At 40.9% G+C, this 20,711-nt stretch overlaps 1 protein-coding gene across 1 annotated transcript in view; it reads right to left on the minus strand.

Annotated features, from left to right (window-relative positions):
* cep126 (centrosomal protein 126) overlaps positions 1-20,711 on the minus strand; it is a 28,139-nt gene that overhangs the window by 1,080 nt on the left and 6,348 nt on the right. Inside the window, 12 exon segments of the mRNA XM_036584799.1 lie at positions 1-853; positions 980-1,044; positions 2,400-2,564; positions 5,019-5,076; positions 5,382-5,503; positions 5,866-6,021; positions 7,593-7,595; positions 9,713-11,588; positions 11,590-11,658; positions 17,761-17,947; positions 18,246-18,342; positions 20,086-20,231. The exon segment at positions 1-853 is cut by the window's left edge and continues 1,080 nt beyond it. Of these exon segments, the coding sequence (XP_036440692.1) occupies positions 755-853; positions 980-1,044; positions 2,400-2,564; positions 5,019-5,076; positions 5,382-5,503; positions 5,866-6,021; positions 7,593-7,595; positions 9,713-11,588; positions 11,590-11,658; positions 17,761-17,947; positions 18,246-18,342; positions 20,086-20,231 (3,043 nt within the window). The 3' untranslated portion in view covers positions 1-754.

A 20,711-nucleotide genomic window follows, 5' to 3' on the forward strand; every position in this document is an offset into this window, starting at 1 on the left:
GATGTGTGCGAAAAAGTTCCAGTAACTGGGACACAATCTGTCATCTTGGCTGTTGCCATGCCAACACCAGAGACAACAATGATGACCAGTGAGTTCATAACGCCAACAAAAGGTCATAACAGGCTAACGGAGGGGCGGATTGAATAATGTAGCATTTTCGCCACTTGAAAAATTGCATTTGGTGTGCAAGCAATTGTCAAACGTGCTCAAAATTTTTTGTTGTTTAATTAAATCCCATGAATAATCTGCACGCTGTGTGTAAACACCTTTAGAATTAAACAGGCCACTTTCGCTTCTGTGCCTTTAAGACTAACTTATGTATATGAGTTTTGTTCTGATTGGTTGCCTCATTTAGAAAGCAGTCCGGGCTAAAAAGCTCCTTATAAGTTCAGTGTGAAAGGGTGGAACTAAACTGCTGTAGACCAAGTAAGGGATATATGCAAAATGAGTTTTTTCTTATTACATCACAAAAACACTGAATTTTAAATGGTCTGTTTTTGTAGCTTAATTTGCATGTATGGACTGTATGGACTGGAGTACATCTTGAAATGTTTATATACTAAATCAAGAAAATCTGGTTTTCCATGATAGGGGCCCTTTAACAGAGAAATTACTGTCTGTGGTAATTGACCGTATAAAGCAGATGCGAAAGAGATTAGGTTCAAGTACACTGGAGGATTTCTTTAAAAGAGAATTCCAGCATAGACTGGAAGGCTGCGAGGCTGGAGAGAGAAGTGCATTCTGGGAGCTGGAGTCAATAACGCCTATGAGAGCGGGTGCGGTTTTCAGCTGAGCCGGTCTGATACCTGCGCTGGGTGGCACCCAAAACCTCACTTGTCTGGGGAGACTGGTTCTGCAGGGAGAGAGAGAGAGAGAGAGAGAGAGAGAGAGACAGAGGAAGCGAGAGACAAAGCATTAAGAGAAAAGATGGGAGGTTTTACTAGGCTGAAGAAAATTAGGACATACTAGTATTACTTACATTCGCAGAGTCCAAGGCAAAGATTCCCTTCAGTGCTGTGTTTCCTGCAGTCATATCTTGCACATCTGTTCAATGCAAAAAAACAGATTTGTAAAACATTCTAATGGCTTACTAAAATATCAGGTCCTGTAAAATTAACTGAGAAAATATCATCATCTGTTACTGTGCACCTACACTGTATGGCCAAAAGAATGTGGACACCTGACCGTCACACCTATTTGAGCTTGTTGGGCTTTAAATTCCAAAACCATGGCCATTAATATGGTCTTGGCCTCCTTTGCAGCTATAACAGCCTCCACACTTCTGGGAAGCTTTCCACAAGATTTTGGAGTGTATCTATGGTAATTTGTGCCCATTCAGTTGACAGAGCATTTGTGAGATCAGGTACTGATGTTGGACGAGAGAGCCTGGCTCGCAGTCGATGTTCCAATTCATGCCAAAGGGGTTGAGGTTAGGGCTCTGTGCAGGTCACTGGAGTTCCTCTACACCAAACTCATCAAACCATGTCTTTATGGACATAAAGAACTGCTGCCACAAAGTTGGAAGCATACAACTGTTGAAAATGTCTTTAAATGCTGTAGCATTAACATCACCCTTCACTGGAACTAAGCAGCCCAGACTCTAATAAACAGCCCCAGATGATTATCCCTCCTCCACCAAACTTTACTGTTGGCACTGTGCATTCAGGTACGTAACGTTCTCCTGGCATCCGCCAAACCCAGATTCGTCCATCAGACTAGCAAAGAGTGAAGCGTGATTCATCACTCCAGAGAACATGTTTCCACTGCTCCAGAGTCCAGTGGTGGCGTGAACTACACCACTCCAGCCAAGTCTTGGCACTGAGTAGTGATCTTTCATGAAGCTCCCTATGTACAGTTCTTGTGCTGATGTTGCTTCCAGAGGCATTCTGGATCAGCACTTGGCGGTGCCGCTCTGTGAGTATGCATGGTCTTCCACTTTGCAGCTGAGCTGTTGCTGCTCCTAGTTGTTTCCATTTCACAATAATAGCACTTACAGTTGACTGGGGCAGATCTAGCAGAGCAAACATTTCAAAAAACTGACTTGTGGCAAAAGTGGCATCCTATGACTGTGTTAAATGTCACTGAGCTCTTCAGTACGAACCATTCTACTGCTATGTTTGTCTATGGAGATTGCAAGGCTGTGTGCTTGATTTTATACACCTGTTGGCAGGGGGTGTGGCTGAAACACCCAAACTCAATAATTAAGCAGGGTGTCCACATACTTTTTGCCATATAGTGTATATAGTGGTGCTATAATGTAGGTGGTGCCAGAGTGGAAGTATAAAGTAGGGGGTTTCTAATAAAGTGAAAGACGTGTTCTTTAAAAGCATTTAATAAAAAAGCACCACAGCTACAGGGCAGATTTTTCGGCAATATTAATGCAAACACATGAAGCTTACACTGCAGCCGGTGGTTGAGTCTGTCGAGGGACTGCAGTAGTCTCTGTTCCTCAAGAGAGAGAGCACTAAGGCCAAACGCCTGTCCACGCTGCTGCTGCAGGACCACCCCGGCCCTCTGCAGCTGAGATACATCCACAGCAACCTGACCCTCACCGTTCATCACCTCTGGAAAGAGCAGAGAGAGGGAAAGAAGCAGACAAAGGAATGAAGCATATGTTCTTTACCCATTCGGCAGTTGATCAGAGGGATTCAACTGTTCAGTTAATTCAATAAAGCTCTAATATATTGATGTTATATTTTAAAAGGGTATAATAGTGCAACATGATGGATCAGTCAAAAGGTGGCAATTCAGCTGCATTCATTGTAAAACGTGTAAACATCCTCCAATAAAGAAAGCTGTTTAACTGCCGATATCCCACTGAACTGAGCGTTTGCAAAATTCTAAGATAGCTCCGCCTCCCCTTTGTTACTGTTGCCATGTTAGTCAAATTTTCAGCTAAGGCTACCTGACAGCATCCATAACACTTGGGCTGGCTTCACATGATGAAACTTTCATGCAACTAGTTGCATGTTATGAGTTGCTTGCAACATAATTTACATGCAACTTGACGGTTACACAAAGCAATTAAAAAACAAGTTGCATGCACCATTACTATACTAGACAGAGCAACTTGTATTTTTGATATGCCATATTTTTTTGCTATAAAGTCTTCTGGGAATTGTAATTTACATATTTGCAGCATTTTAACACATTTTTTTCCAGGTGTCAATAACATTGTTTTTTCCATATCTACACAGTGTTTTCTGTCTTATGTGTCTTATCTATCTATTAGTTCTTTACTGTATATTTGAGTATTTAGATGTTGTGTGTGTTTTAAGCCTTTGAAAATTCATGTTCAAATTGTCATTACAGTTTTAGCCCACTTGATGTCTTCCTCATCAAGAACTGCATTCCGCATCGTCTGTAATCATTTAATTACAGATGTGTCACTGCGGAGTCTCCTTTTCAATCGCTCCAAAAAACATCTTCTGTTTTATTTTCTTGTCCACTGACAATCATGTTTTTGATGTTCTGATTTGCTATTTCATGAAACTTTCATGAGACTGTTGTGGCTGAGTTGCAAGTGAGTTGCAGGGTGCTTTCCATTTTGCAAATCAAGTGCAATTTAGTTTCATGTAGGTTACAAGCAACTAAAGCTGGATGAAAGTTTCGCAGTGTAAAGCCAGCCTTGTGCTGACACACTGAAAAGTTCAGTAGCACAAAGGGATTCTGGTTCACTAGCTTTAGAGCAGCCTCCAGTCCTGGCAGGCCACTGCAGACTTCAGCATCCTACCTCATTAAACACACCTGATTCAGCTCATTTAGCTTAGGCCCGGAAGGTCCCCTGTTTGACATGCCTGCTTTAGAGGATGTTTAGTGCATATATATATATATATATATATATATATATATATATATATATATATGTTTGAGAACTGACAAAATATGAATGTAGGCCAATATAAGACAAACTGGAACCTGAAAACCATTTTTACCTTAATCCAACCGGAGGAAAAAAGCATGTGTGATAAAATAGAGGCTTTAATGACGGAAGCTGTCCATTCAGATGAGCTAATGCTAAAGCTAACATTAGAACTAGTCAGAGAAATGTTAGATCATAAGAAGAGCTTATCTTTTTAAGAGATCATTGAACTGTGAGTTTGATCTTCCACAGAGTTTAATCAAAACATTCTTCACTAACACCTTTCCTCCATTTCTTAGCCTAATAACTCAAATTTACTGCCACCACCGTTCTCACTGCAGATTTGTTTAGAGGAGTTCTTCCTTTGCCTGATGGAGGAAGGAGTGCTTAGAGATCTTTGTGATTGGCTGAGAGGTGTGTCAATCATAATTTAGCACAAAGTCAATTTTATCAAAATAATCTAATGGAATTAAATCGTGGTGTATGAATCATACATTATGAGTTTTGAGATCAGGTATTGTTATCTCTGATTCAGGGATGCTGCATTATTTTGAAAATAATCTATTTAATAGCTATAAAAACCTCAACAAAAGGAAAATAATACCAGTTCCACCACACATCATACACAAACTCAAATATGGCATGTATTAAAGTCTATTTTATTCAAACAATAGTAATTTTCCCACAAAATGACCACTGTCAGCTGAATAATTTGGTTGGCTATTCTGAATTAGTCTAATTAATACAATGACTCATTTTAATCTGATCTTTAAGTATCATCTTAGACTTCTTTTAACTGTAAAAATACATAAATAAATAAATAAAAACACAGGAAGTGGGTGATATTGTACAATATTGTTCACCGTGGCCTATTAGCAAATGCACAATTACTGTTTATTTGCTGAATTTAACATATTGGAAAAATAATAAAACATAAAATGTGGCCTAAGAGTTTTTAGAAGTTTGATATTTTTTACAGTATGTTAAACACAGACAATAAACACAAACTGTGCACTAAAACTGGCAGATTTTGCCATATTTAAGTATGTGCTAACTTATTTTCTAACTATTTTTAAACTTTTCAATCAACAGAGCACGTATTTGACCAGGGACGTGCAAACTTTTGCATACGGCAGTATATCAGTATATACAATACCTTCGTCATGCACTGTTTGGTCAGTTTTGCTTGAGTACAGGCTTATTGGCACCGTAGCCTAGAGGATCAAAAATAGAACAAGCATAGTGGGTTGAACACAATCACAAACCTACAAACATCATATGAAGAAGTCTCTCCACTACTGCAATGAGGAGATTGCTGAAAAAGGAGTCTCTTTATTGGATACAGTCAAACTAGATGGTTTTGCTGTAATTACTGTAATTATGATCCTTTTATCATAATCCACTTGACCTGATGTTTGTAGTGTTCATGGAGCACCTATTTTTTATTCAAGCACAGTACAAACAGGTAAGCAGTCTATACACCTTAAATACCTGGCACACCTGTAAAAGCCCAGTATACCTGATAAAGAAAATGTTGTTTCCGGTCTCCTCCGGCTGCGGCTTGAACTCTGCCGTGATCCACATACGCTCTGTTTTTCACCATATTACTCTCCACAGTGGGTCTTCTCACTGGAGTCCTCGCTGATTGACACACCACAAAAAACGGAAATGCGCACTAAGAAAGATCCCTTTTCATCTCATAATTAGGCATGCGTCAAGTTCTGAAAAGACCCTTTCACCTCCAAGAACAACTCCAGGTCAGCAAATAGCATTCAAAAGAAGCAATGTTCCTAAAATAGCCTCCTCAGTTCCTGCGTTAAGATCACAAGCAAGAAACTTATTGTGTAGTACAGCTGGCCACTGTCCTAAACGTCCCAAACCAACCTGAAATGGTCAGTTTACAATAAATCACCAGAGACAGATTTTTGGGCCGTGTGAACTCGGAGAGTTCCTGAAAGGATGCCTTTGAGAACACTAGTAATATCTCGTGGTTTGAACCTTACCGTTTGAGGGGGAGAGGAAAAAGCCGCCCATTCTTGTGACAGCTTTGACGCCACTGAGCAGGCTATCACCGTTGATGGTAACATGGGACAAATTGGCACGGCCTTGAGGCAAAGCAGACAACGAGCCATTGTGAGTCAGGAAGCTTCGAGGGTCACCTAAGTCAATTTAGAAAGAGAGCGAGAGAGACAGAGAGAGAGAGAGAGAGAGAGAGAGAGAGAGAGAGAGCAAACACAAGATGAGAGTTCAGGGGAAAAACATAGCTTCATTATACAGTACTGTGCAAAAGTCAGAGACCACCAAAAAAGTAGAATATAACATATTTCTTAGTATTTAGTGTAAAGTTCAGTCTTCGAAGTTGGTTGCATTTTCTCATTCTCACAATGTTCCAGCATACATTTTCTTCTTTTTTGTCTATTTCCTATTCTCCTTTTCTCAGTGAGGCTTATTGACAGCTACACATCCTTTCAGACCCATAGCGCTGAGTCGTCTTCTCACTGAGGGATGGACAGAAACACCTGTGGATGTTTTCAGATCTGAAGCAGCTTGATTTTCTCCTCTGTCTCAAAGATGAAAGCTTAAAGTGCTGTTTATCTGATGGGGGCAGTTTTGGTGGTCTTTTGTTGGTTGTTAGAGTCCCATTTTCTCTATTTTTGGACTTCAGATTTGGAAAAAAACTCTTTTTTCACTTATTTTCCTCGGACTTTCTTCTTTTTATGCAAGTGGGTTATTTTATATCTGCTCTCCTCAGAAACATCTCCTGAAAAACGAATACTTAATAGTTGTACTTTTTTGGCTGTTTTGACTGGATATTAAATAAATAAAGGGTGGTCTCTGACTTTTACACAGCACTGTATGTTTGTATGCTTCAACAAAAATCAAAAGTTCCTTAAAGGGGAATCTCACTGATTTTTAAAATTTTCTGTATGATTAAATACTTAAAATATAAACAAAGTAATATGGAGTGGTTTGGTGCAAAATGCTCCGTTGTAGAGAAATTTACCAAGTCAGAATCGTTCACAGCGGTGGTGATAGGAACCAGACATCTGAAGAGTTTAATGGCTGCAAAAAGTTTCCTCACAGAAAGCTGTTGAAATGATTATGAATACGCTGCCTGATGCCTGACATTGTTTTATTAAAGTTTTGTGAAGGTTTTGGACTAAAATGTATTTTTTTGTTGCAGAGCGGTGCAGGCAGTCATGGGCTGGAGGTTAGGGAACCAGCCTTGTGACTGGAAGGTCACCGGCTCGATCCCCTGAGCCAACAGTATGTGACTGAAGTGCCCTTGAGCAAGGCACTTAACCCCCAACTGCTCCCCGGGCGCTGCAGATAGGACTGCGCACCACTCTGGGCAAGTGTGCTCACTGCACCCTAGTGTGTGTGCATTCACTAGTGTGTATGTGGTGTTTCACTGCACGGATGGGTTAAATGCGGAGGTGAAATTTCCCCGTTGTGGGACTAATAAGGGTCGCTTAATCTCTTAAGGCAGGGTGCTGTGAGGCAAAATAGCCCCCAAAGGAACCCTATTTATCAGATTAACCACTATTTTACCATCAGCAACATTACACATATAACCTCAGAAGACGTGTAGGTTCACTGGTAGTTTTGCATAGGAGATAAAATGGCTATGTTTGTGCTGTAGACATCATGACCCCTGGCTCCTATCACACCCACTGTAAAGAAACTGGAGTCAGTTAGTTTCTCTGCAATTAACCATTTCATATTCAACCCACTCAGAGTGTTTATGTCCCAGTGACTTCATTATGCAGAATTTTGAAAAGTAGGTGGAACTCCCCTTTAACTCTAACATAACATAAAAGCACTTTAAAGGAATAAAACCTCCATCATTATATGGATCCATTTCAGCGAAGCAGTGATCCCATAAGTGGTGCACTGCTGTACAAGGGGCCAAAGCAAACAGACCCGACTGATCCAGCTCTGAAAAGAACTTTTCCCAAAGACTCTAGAAAAATACCCCCAAAGAATCTTAAGCAAAGCTGCTGAACATGCCGACACACAAAGAGCGCTCAGTTCCTTCAAGAGCCTCCCGCCTGACTATATGATGAGGTGCAATGAGAGCCCAGGGACAGGCAGCAGATTGTAAGTCTGTTAGTGCTGTATTATGTTGCTGGAATGTGCCGTATCTGCAGTGAGGAGAGGACGACTCTTTTTTTCAACAACAGGTGAACACTACTGTCTGGGTCTGTTACAATACGAGTTAATTTGGCCTAAACTTAAGCAAAAATGGGGTCAGTATGTAAGGTTTCTGAACATTTGTAAATTACACAAATCTATAGTAACATAGCATATCACTGCTGTCTGAAGAAAACCTTGTACCTCCATTTTTGTCATTTTTCAGTTTTTGACATAATTTGAAAATGGCTGTTGCTCTTTACATTGTGTGTAAATTTCATGATGAATGGACTAAAAGAAACAACCCAAAATTACTTGGAAAAAATTCTGGTTCCATTGACTTACATTAAAAGTAGAGCATGTTTTTCCTTTTGCTGTAAAGTTACCATTTTGGAGATACAAGGTTTCGTTCCAACAGCAGTGATATGCCATATGCAACATTGGTATTTTTAAGACTGAATTAAAAATCAGAGATGCACAATAATATCAGTATCATATCAGTATCAGCAGATAATTGCTTAAAAACGACTGGCATTGGACAGATGTTTAGATATGACTGATATTTCAAACCAATATTATGCCATATTACTTCGACTTCAATTACTTCAAACATTTCAAACACCTCAGTGTCACTGCTGGACTGAGAATAGTCCACCAACCAAAAATATCCAGCCAACAGTGTCCTGTGGGCAGCGTCCTGTGACCACTGATGAAGGACTAGAGGATGACCAACACAAACTGTGCAGCAGCAGATGAGCTATCGTCTCTGACTTTACATCTACAAGGTGGACTGACAAGGTAGGAGCGTCTAATAGAGTGGACAGTGAGTGGACACAGTGTTTAAAAACTCCAGCAGCATTGCTGTGTCTGATCCACTCAGACCAGCACAACACACAGTAACACACCACCATGTCAGTGTTACTGCAGTGCTGAGAATGATCCACCACCCAAATAGTACCTGCTCCGTGAGGGTCCATGGGGGTCCTGACCACTGAAGAACAGGGTAAAAGGGGGCTAACAAAGTATGCCGAGAAACAGATGGACTACAGTCTGTAACTGTAGAACTACACAGTGCACCTATATAGTAAGTGGAGCTGATAAAATGGACAATGACCGTAGAAACAAGGAGGTGGTCATAAATGTTATGCTTGATCTGTGTAAGTGTTCCTAATTGCTCAGCTGAACTTTAAAACATAAAATATTTATAGTCATACACTTATACATATGTACTTATACATACACTATTAAGATACCATAGCAACACCTTAGCAACCACTTGGGATAACATGGCAACTGCCTAGCCACACCCTAGCATCTACCTGAAACACAAGAGCAACAACCAAGCAACCACCTTGGATAGCTATAACCTGGATACTTTAGCAACAACCAAAAATACCATAGTAACCACTCAGCAATACACTAGCAACAACCTAACAACCGAATAATAACTGCCAAAAAAGACCATAGCAACATTCTAGCAATTCATTTTCTTCAGCAAGTGTACTTTTCTATTAAACTGCACGGCTTATTTGTTTTTTTTTCTTTTTCTTATGAACCTTATAAAAACTCCCTGTGTAGTATGTTCATGTGGCCTCAGCCAACTTTAACATATATCTGTAATAATAATCCTGCAAAACTCAAAACTGAATAAGAAATATAATTAAAATAAAGCATATGAATGTACTGTGAGGCAGCCTGAAGCTTGGCCTATGTTACCCTCTTTGCTGGCTAAGGCACTGCGAACTCCATGCCACAGCAGTGAGATCTCCTCGTCCGTTGGCGTGCGATCCAGGCAGATGCCGTTCTCTCCACACTGGAGCGGCCGCCTGGCACTCCCCATCTGGGCCTCTGGCTGGCAGAGGGCATAGATGCCTTTAGACACGGTCTCGTATGCGTAGGCATAGGAGGGTGGCACTGGGGCCAGTACAGCACCTTCATCAATTTTGAGCACATGATGCTGAGAGACAGGCTGGCTGTCTGGGTTTTCTGCTTTGCTATTGGGACAGTCGTTGCTATAGGCCGCCTTGGTGATATAAATGGTGGGCTCAGCTGAGTTGGCTTCCAAAACCTCAGATCTGGGAGGGGGTCGAGGAACCATGGCCTTCCCTTGAGTTCGGACAACCCGCTGCGCCTCACTAGCGGACTGAGGTCTGATCACGGTACCTTTCCTGGCCCGTGACGATACGGGGCCCGAAACGGTCCTGGCTGAGCGGACCCTACGGGGAATATGTGAACCAGCAACACGAGCGCCTGACCTCTGTGGCTTGGGTTCTTCTGTGGGTTCCTCCTGGGGTCTCGCGTCTGCCCAGGCTTGTCTGGTGGAACTGGGTCCAGCAGACGTCTTTGGTATTCCTGGGGGTGCATTCATATACCCAGAGTTATGTAATTCCTGCTGGTGGTCCACAGAAGGCTGTTGAGATGGATTACTTGGTTTGCCTTTAGTTGGTGCCTGCTTGCTTAGGTCTTTCTTCAGTCTCTCCTCACACTCCTCCTCATTGTCGTTCACCTCATCAAACCAGCGAAGTTTCTTTTTCATGCTCTTGTCGCTCTCAGGCTCTCTGGCTTTCGTCCTGGTCAGCTCCATACTGTCCCTAATAGACATGGCTACTTGTTTGGGGAACACAAAGTGTCCTGAGGTGTAAATGAATTTGGTATCTCCCACCACATACTTGGAGTTCTTCTTCAGTATTCCTTTGAGGAACCGCACATCACCACATTTAGGGGCAGGACAGCTGGTTGCACCCTCCGTTAACGTCCTGTCTGGTTCCTCTGCGGTTTTGCAAGACTTGGAAGGCACTCTTCTATCACTGCATTCATCTGGTAGGTTGGAAGCCTCCGCTCTTTTGAACTTCTCCTCATAGCTCTCAGGTTTATTTTCCCTCTGGAGGGCTGTAGAGTCTGGTTTCTTCTTACAGGACTCAGAAGAACCCTCTGATTCTACTGGTTGTAAGGCTACGTTGCCAAAATGAGAAGAAGCTGTGTTCAGATCAGCAGCAGTGCTGGATGAAGCCTGGAAAAAACTGTCTCTGTGTCTGCATCCCCCAGCTGGCTGAGCAGCCCGTGTCTCTGATGGACATTTAGCATATTTCTCCTCCAGCGTTTTTCCCTGCAACTTGGGCTCCTGAGTCAGACTCGGCACAGTGCATGTTTTGCAGTGGGCAACTACGATGCCTCTGTCTCTCGAAATGTTCCCTGGAGCAGTGCTGTCAAAACAGTTAGCCATATGTCCTGAACAAGCTGCTAGGTCCTGCTGAGCTTGCACATTTTGGCAGCTGGGAGTAGACTGGGTGTCTACCTTCTGATAGCCTTCTGATTGGTCGGTCAGATTGCACTGCTGCGCTGCTTGTGTGAGATCCCAGAGATTTTGGTCTTCATCTGCTGACTCACCATCCTCCCTGGGTGAAAGTGATGGGGAGCTGGAACTGGGGCTGCCCTGCTGACTTAATACCTCCTCCAGGAAGCTCTTTGGTGGACCATGGTCAGACGATGGACATAGGTGGTTTGGTTGCCGTGGTCTTGTGAAATCCTTGACCTCTAGAGGATCCAGAAAGGAGCTGGAGCAGGCAGGGCTGTTGTCATGACCCTGCTGAGGGAACCTCATTCTCCAGGCTGTCCAGGCTAGACAGGCTTTCTGAACAGCTAGGTGGGGTGTCTTGGGGGTCCTGTAATCAATATAGCAAGATTTGACATGACCATGGTCTTGTGCGTGATAATAATTCATATTTTTAAATTCTTTAAACATTTTTAAAGGCAAGGTTTGTTGTTGTTTGGCTTTTTTAAAAGGGGAATACTGCCCATTTTTCAAAGTTTCTGCATTATTAACTTGTTTTGATGTCAATAAAGCCAGAGTTCTGATGTGAAATGGTGCACTGCACAGAAACATAAAGACCGTGATAGGATCCAGGGTTACAGTGTATACCACCCAAATATAGCCATTTTATATTCTATACAAAATGACCAGTAAACCTTCTGCATTTTTATATGTAATTGCGTGTTGTCTCTAGATTTTTTAGGCCGAGCGTGTAACAAGACAGAACTGGCCAGACGCTTGTGGATATAATTAGAAAAAGTGGCTTTACTGGTTAAATCGTACTCCAAACTCGTGCTAGAAAATAGGCTTGGGTCAAATCCAAAACAATACGAAAATACAAAAAGACAAACATAACAAGGCAGAACACAGTCTGATACACAATAAGGCAATACAAGACAGAGCGCTCATAGCTCAGGAGAATGAAGCAATACCTAATATACCTTATATACTAACTACTCTATGTCACATGGAAAACAAGACATATTAGTATTCAGGTGAAGGAGACTGACGATTGGCTGTGGATGGTCGGTTGACAGTCACGTAATATCCATGGGAGTTCTGGGAGTTGCAGTTCACTAGCTGGTCAAGTCCAGAAGGATGCGTCACAGAGTGGTAGATCCCTTCACAACCACCAGTGTTACTTGGTGTTCTTTAAATGAGTGGGGGCTGGTGTAGGATCATTGTACAGAATTATTTTTGAAATGCATTATACATATAAATACACTACATTTAACACTTTCAACATGTTTACTTTCAAGAAGTGTAATTGTGATTGTTGGAGTTCTTTATAATCAGTTAATTTATATACAAAGAATTCATGAATGACTGAATGCTTTACAGTTCATAACAGGTCAAAGGATTTGCTAATTTGCATATATTTCTGTAGAAATGTATAAGAATAATGTTAATAGTTCCTTAAAAACTAGTAGTTTTTTGTTGTACAACTGGTCTGTAAGAAAGCCCAAATAGATCTGCATTTGATGAAGAATTCTATAGGAAGTTTGTCTGCAAATATCCAGCAGTTTGAGCTCGTTGGTTTTATTTGTCAATAAAATGGCAAAAGCCTTAGTTTCACTTCTTTTACTATCTTATTACAACACAAATTTCAATAAAACTAAAACCACTCCAAACTTATGTCTTGGATTGCAGAAAAGAAAGAACACTTTTAATGAAATTCTGTGATTAAAGCCTACTGTGACTACATGCTGCTCCTTCGGCACAAACCAGCTCGTCTCTGAAAACTGATTTTTGAAAACTGATTATTTTGCTAAAAATATGGAGTGAATAAAACATAAAAATACCAAACGCCAGGAAGCAAAAGTTAACCTGCCAGTCACATCTTAATGTCTGTATCTCATCCAAGCTGGGTTGGCTGGGTGTATATTACTGTGGGCAAATGCTATAATTTTAACAATAGGTAAAAAAAGTGGTATATCAGACCAAAAAAAAGGTTTTTTACAACACCTTGCATGTACCTCTCCACCATGAAGACGTTTTAAACCGAAACCTCTCAGCACTGTCGTAAAACACTGTCTCAGGGATTAGACAGCGTCTTTACTTCGGATGTCTGGTTCCTATCACCACCACTGTGAACAATTCTGATGTCTCTAGAACGAAGCATTTCATACCAAGCCACTCTGAATGACTTAATTTACATTTGAATGATTTACTTGATGACTAATATGATTAGTAGTGGCAGGTCTAAAGAAAAACAAATATTTCTTCTTTATTCTTAAGGCATGACACTGATTACTAAATGTAAATGGAGGATGCTCAGTCATGCAAATGAGCAGGAACGCGGGAAGGAATCTATATATATTTTCACTTGAATAACTTTGTGTCTAATATAAAATTCAGGAAGCAAAAGACAAGACAAGGTAGACAGAAATAACACCTTCCAGGAATCACATGGTTTGGGTTTCATGGGAAAAATATTTACAAATGCCTAATAATAGATTCCACACAGTTTCTCAGCAACAGTGTCTTGGCTGAAAATGAAAAGAAAGCAAAACAAAAGAGAAACACCCCCCTCGGTTCTAAATAGGATTACAGCTGTTCTGTCCCGGTCTGTTTAGAATTACAGGATTATGTTCTGGCTTCCACCCAGCACAGGTAGCATTCCAGTGTGTGTGTGAGTGTGTGCGTGCTGGAAGGTCCTTCAGGGGGCCTTTGTGCTTGTTCAGACGATGCTCCAGCACGCTGTTGCAGGTGGAGCTCAAGGCTAGAATGGTACTGTCTTTTTTTATTTCACATTTTATGAGAGCAATGTAAAAAATGATTGATTCATCTTTCTTGCATAAAATGGACCTGATGATTAAAATCCAAAACTATTTTAAAAAATATAATGTGTTGTGGGGGCGGGGGGGTCCTTTCGGGGTACGTTACCTTAAGGCAACATTGTATGACAAATGGAAACAAATGATACAGAGAAAATTCTATTTTACTCTAAATATTTGGAACAAAACTGAGTAATTACACAAATTGTCGATCTTCATATACTAAAAAAATGTTAAAGAAAATCAAAGACCAATCTATTTCATTTTATTTTCAATGCCATGATGCTTCGTGAAGTAATGTTTCAGTTTTTTGCAGCTCAAATATTCATTTAAAATCACAAATAAGAGTTAGAACTGCACTAAAACATCAAAAAAATCAAGAAAATTTGAAGAGCTCATTTGCATAAAAAAATAAACGCCCTCCTTTGAAAAAAAGGACTGTGGTCAGTTATTCCTAGCGCACAGCACATTCTGAACCCTAAATACAATCAGTTCAGCCAATCAGCACGCAGTATTTGGTTCAGGTGTCTCAACACTGCCACGCTGTTTTAGGCAGAATCTCAAACGGCTCCCTTCTCCCTACAAAGTGCAGCACGCAGGTCTTAAAATTCTGGCTACTGTGTCTAAACAGAGCTCAGTGTGTCTAACGGAGAACCACTTTGGATTCAGTCGTGTGTTCACAATTCATACTGTACATGAAGTGCAATATCTGGGGGTTAAAGCCAAAATTTCATAACTCACATAGTGCACTATACACCGATCAGGCATAACATTCTGACCACCTCCTTGTTTCTACGCTCTTTGTCCATTTTATCAGCTCCACTTACTATATAGGTGCACTTTGTAGTTCTACAGTTACAGACTGTAGTCCATCTGTTTCTCTGCATACTTTGTTAGCCCCCTTTTACCCTGTTCTTCAGTGGTCAGGACCCCCATGGACCCTCACAGAGCAGGTACTATTTGGGTGGTGGATCATTCTCAGCACTGCAGTGACATTGACGTGGTGGTGGTGTGTTAGTGTGTGTTGTGCTGGTCTGAGTGGATCAGACACAGCAGTGCTGCTGGAGTTTTTAAACACCTCAATGTCACTGCTGGACCAAGAATAGTCCGCCAACCAAAAATATCCAGCCAACAGCGTCCTGTGGGCAGCGTCCTGTGACCACTGATGAAGGACAAGAGGATGACCAACACTAACTGTGCAGCAGCAGATGAGCTGTCGTCTCTGACTTTACATCTACAAGGTGGACTGACAAGGTAGGAGCGTCTAATAGAGTGGACAGTGAGTGGACACAGTGTTTAAAAACTCCAGCAGCACTGCTGTGTCTGATCCACTCAGACCAGCACAACACACACTAACACACCACCACCACGTCAATGTCACTGCAGTGCTGAGAATGATCCACCACCCAAATAGTACCTGCTCTGTGAGGGTCTATGGGGGTCCTGACCACTGAAGAACAGGGTAAAAGGGGGCTAACAAAGTATGCAGAGAAACAGATGGACTACAGTCTGTAACTGTAGAACTACAAAGTGCACCTATATAGTAAGTGGAGCTGATAAAATGGACAATGAGCGTAGAAACAAGGAGGTGGTCTTAATGTTATGCCTGATCGGTGTTTGTATCATGTTATTGTAAAGTGATGCAAAATGGGTGTTACCCTGAGGCAACACTGTGCAATAGAAGGTTAATAACATTGCAAACTCACTCTAATATGCTGTTAACACAAACTCACATACCCTTAACATACACCCACACACCTTCCTCATCAAACACCCACACACTCTTCTCAACACACACCCAGCCAGCTTCTGCTGCGGCGGTTTAGTGACACTCCAGGTCAGATGATGCTGCTGTAATGTTATTCTGCGTTTCCATGTTGGCATTGAAAAACTTCACATTACCAGATTTTTTGCCCTAATGTGACTCAGATCTGATGTTTTCAGTGCTGTGTGAACACGCAAATCTGATCTTTTCAAATCCGACCTGAGCCACTTTCATATGTGGTCCTAGATCGGATACGTATCCGATTTGTGGCTATGCGACCCTAATGTGACGTTTTGATCGGAATTTATGTGTTTTTTTTCCACTGCATCATTCAGCGTTACCATGGCAGCAACACCGAACAGAAGTTAAAGCCTGTAAACGATAAAAAAGCAACACATTTCACCTTCTTCGCCTTCGTCTCGCTCTAATAATGAACAGAGAGATTGGATTTGAGCAAAAAACGTATTTAAGCAATGAGGCTTGTAATGTGAACGTAGGCTTAGTTCTGTATCTCATAGCAGTACATAACCAACAGCGGCAAGCAGCCATAGAAACGTTGCCATGGTGACAGGGTTACTAGTGAAAATGAATCATTATCATAAAAAAAAAAATTGCGCTTTAGCAATTTTGGTTTGTTTATTTAGGGAGGAATAAAGGCAGCAGTTCTATTCAAATTTTTCAACAAAGGGAGGTTCCACTGTCACGGTCAACTTATTTCCCAAAAAACAGAGAAAACTGGACTCTTGATGGAACACTCCATCGCTGATCCACTGAAAAGAACAGAATATCCAATTTGCTGTTGACTATTTACCATTAAAAAAGTAAACGCAGCATTAATGTTAAAGGGGAAATCAATCGATTAGTCAAAATTTTGTTCTTGAGAAACTTTAAATCTGAATTGTTAGGGATCAAATCTGAACGGTTCACAGTGCTGGTGTGACGTCTGAAGAGTTTAATGCCTATAATAGCTCCCACATAGGAAGTTATTAAACACAACCCATATTTCGATCAATATCGGTCCGCTGGCTTAATAAGGCCGGCACCCCACTGACTGTCACTGCTGGTCCACCCTCGGACCACCCAGATTATTGTCCTGCATACAAGCTCTAACTAGTTTTCAATCTCTCCAAAGGCACACAAACCTTTATTTTAGAGAAACAGCTAAGACAAATATTACAAACAACTAAGAGAAAAAAAATAAAGACTAGGCCTGATATAAAATGATTTTATAGAAAATGTTGTTACTGACACTGAGCTCGATTAAAATGATTTAATAAACTAACTTACAAAGTATAACTAAAGAAAAGAGGGAAGGAAAAATAAGTCATTTGGACTGTGAGGGGAAAATGAGTGATGATAAGTGGAATTTTGTCTAATACTCTGCTTAAACATCGGTGGACCGCAACGAAAGCGCTGAGCGAAACACCAATGGACCGCCAGCTTTGCCATCAGCGGGCCAACGGTGGCCCACTGTCCTCTTGCTATCAGGGAATGGTTACAAATACTTTGTCTGATTATTTTACCATTATCAACATTACATATAAGACTCGTGTAGGTTCACCGGTGGTTTTGGATAGTACTATATTTGTGTTGTAGACATTGGGACCCCTGGTTCCCATCACCACCATTGTAAACTGACATAGTTCTCTACAACGAACCATTTCACATCAAACCACTCTGAATGATTTTGTTTACATTTCAACATTAGAATTATGCAGAAAATTTGAAAAATTGCCAAAATTCCACTTTAGAGTCATATGTTACTTAATGTTTGTGTCCTTATACAAATTACACAAATGTAATTTATGGTGATGATAATGATTATTATTATTATGTTGAGATATTTGAAACATCCACACGCAGGCTGTTCTGCAGTGTTTTAAATGTTGTGTGGCAACAGTAACAGGCTGACCTGTGGGCAGCCCTGCTGTTGGTCCTCTGACTCCTGCAGCTGGTTGAAGAAGAGCAGCTGGTTGCTTTTGAAGTCACTCAGGCTTCTCTCCTGCATGAGCTTGGCATAGGCTTCGGCTGCAGAGACCGCCCGCAGGCTGCGAGGACCACTGGAGCCCCCTGGAGGCTTAGGGGAGGGAGTGCAGCTCCTATTTAGAACAGCAGCAAAAACACTATATGTTTCTCATCCAGTGGCTTAAAAGACAGAATAATGACTGTATTTTAAATGTGACCGTCTCACTGGTAGAATAAACCTTCATAAGTGTCAGAAGAGATGTAAAGACATTTGTGTAAGAAATGTACAAACTGAGGCACAACCACACAACTGCGCATGAGCACTGAAAACAAAGTAGTGTAAGAGTGGTTTGTATTAGCAACACCTGACATGGATTAAAGGAAACACATGCTTAACTTAGTAACTGCATTAATGTAAATGGGAAATCGCACCTGTTGATGGCAGAGGCACTGGATAAAAATGGAGAGTGAAGAGTCCCATGAATATGACTGAGTGCTTCCTCTAAGTTAGGTGCTCTTTTACCAGAGACTAGGGGAAAAATAAAAAATAATATTGTCTTAAATACTAGAAAACCAATCGTGATACAGATACATATATATGTACAAATGATGTATGAAATCATACATACAATATAAAGGAAATTGTAAAAAGTAGTAATCTAATAATGTGCATAATAATTTAGAATGAATTATAATACAATACAATAGAATACAAGACACACACACATACACACAAATTCAATATTCACTTTGACATGATACAGTGGTATCTTGATTTGATACATTTTTCAATATAGAAAACAGCTCAACACAGATATTTAGTATTTTAACTCACCAAATTTTTTGATTTTTTGCAAATATTTTCAAATTTAATGCCAGCAACACAGGTAAATAGGTACAAGGTGATGCTATCATCATATGGAATAAAAGTTAAGTGACCCTTATCATCTCCCACAATGGGGAAATCCTCTGCATTTTGACCCATCCGTGCAGTAAAACATCACATACACACTAGTGAATGCGCACACACACACACTAGGGGGCAGTGAGCACACTTGCCCAGACCGGTGGGCAGCCCTATCCACTGGGCCCAGGGAGCAGTTGGGGGTTAGGTGACTTGCTCAAGGGCACTTCAGTCATGTACTGTCAAGCTCAGGGGATCGAACCGGTGACCTTCTGGTCACAAGGCTGGTTGGCTAACCTCCAGCCCTTGACCGCCTCAAAAAAAGTAGCATTAACGAAAGGCTCAGTCGCCACTTTGAGAAAAAACTGCATGTGCAAATAGTCCAACGGTTAAAGAACAATGTTTATCACAAAGTGGCGACTGAGCGTTTCGTGACTGCTACTTTTATTCCATATCATGACAGCATCACCTTGGACCTATTCATCTGTTTAGTTATGGAAAGTCTCAGTCGCCACTTTGCGAAAAACTGCATGAGCGAATAGTCCAACAGTTTAAGAACAACGTTTTTAAACACACATTTGCAAGAAACTTTCATCATCTACAGTCCATAAAGTTATTAAAAGATTCAGAGAATCTGGTGAAATCTCTGTGCGTAAAGCGCAAGGCCAAAGAAACAATATTTAATGCCTGTGACTTTCCATACTTTGGAAAACCCTTGTCAGTAAACACAGTTTGTTGCTGCATCTAGAATTACAAGTTAAGGCTCTACAATGTAACAAAACTGGACTAAAGCTAATCTAAGATGGACTGATTCAAGAGGAAACATGTGCTAGTCCACCTTTCAAATCGTTTCTGGAAATAATGAACGTTGTGTTCTCTGGAGAGGAAAAGGACCATCCTGATGGTGATGTTGGTCAGTGATGTTATACAGTGGTAAACATGCCCCTGTCCCAACTTTTGCAAGCATCCACTATAGGATAAGTGTATACACTCAAAAAACAATAACGTTAATTAGTTGAAACATTAAATATCTTGTCTTTGCACTTTTTTCAATTAAATTCAGGTCAAAAAGGATTTGCAAACTTTTTTTTTTGCAATTGTGTTTGTAACTTCATGGAATTGCCATGTCATGAAATACTGTCAAAATCATGGAATACTGGCTTTGTATTAGAATCAAATTGTGCAGGTATCTGCAATTAGTTTTGGTTTTATATTTGTGAAAACACTTAATGATGATGTGCTTATAATCCCATAAAGTTCAAGAAACCCATTTTAAAGCAGATTCCAACCCACCAACCAAAACAGAGAGTAGGGTGAGTAAGAGTTGGTGAGGATCAGTGCTGGCAATCTAATGTTTGATATGCTGACCTGGCCTCCTTCTTTGGGACAGAGGGAGGTGTGCTCTCTGAAAGCGCTCTGTAGCATCCTGCACCCTCTGCTTACGCTGCTGCAGAATTTTCTCCCTCAGTCTCTGCTCCTGAACATCCCACTGCCTCCTCCTCTCCTCGAGCGCCCTGAGAGAGAGAGAGAGAGAGAGAGAGAGAGAGAGAGAGAGAGACAGAGAGAGAGAGAGAGAGAGAGAGAGAGAGAGAGAGAGAGAGAGAGACAAAGAGAGAGAGAGATTAACAGATAAGGAGTAAAAGCATCTAAATATCAAATGAAGGAGCTTTAATTGGAGTGGAAATGCATCTTTGTTTGCATCGGCAACAACATCTCGTTATGCAAGCTGTCATTGTCTCAGCAAAGCTAGGAGAAACCAGAGCCCTTTGTCTAAGCTGGCATTTCAACAAAATTAATTTGTTAATGGCATATCAGCTTCAACAAATGGCAGAGCTACATTCAATCACAGACAGTAGCAGAGTCGTAGGAGATACAGAGTGAAACAAAGCTTGAGAGTCTTATATATAAAGACTATATCGTCACTGTTCAAAGAAAACCATGCATCTCCATTTTTGTTTAATTTCTTTTTGTCTGTTTTTATTTCTATTTTGTTT

Source organism: Colossoma macropomum, unplaced genomic scaffold (genome assembly GCF_904425465.1).
Source record: "Colossoma macropomum unplaced genomic scaffold, Colossoma_macropomum, whole genome shotgun sequence".
NCBI classification, from domain to species: Eukaryota; Metazoa; Chordata; class Actinopteri; order Characiformes; family Serrasalmidae; genus Colossoma; species Colossoma macropomum.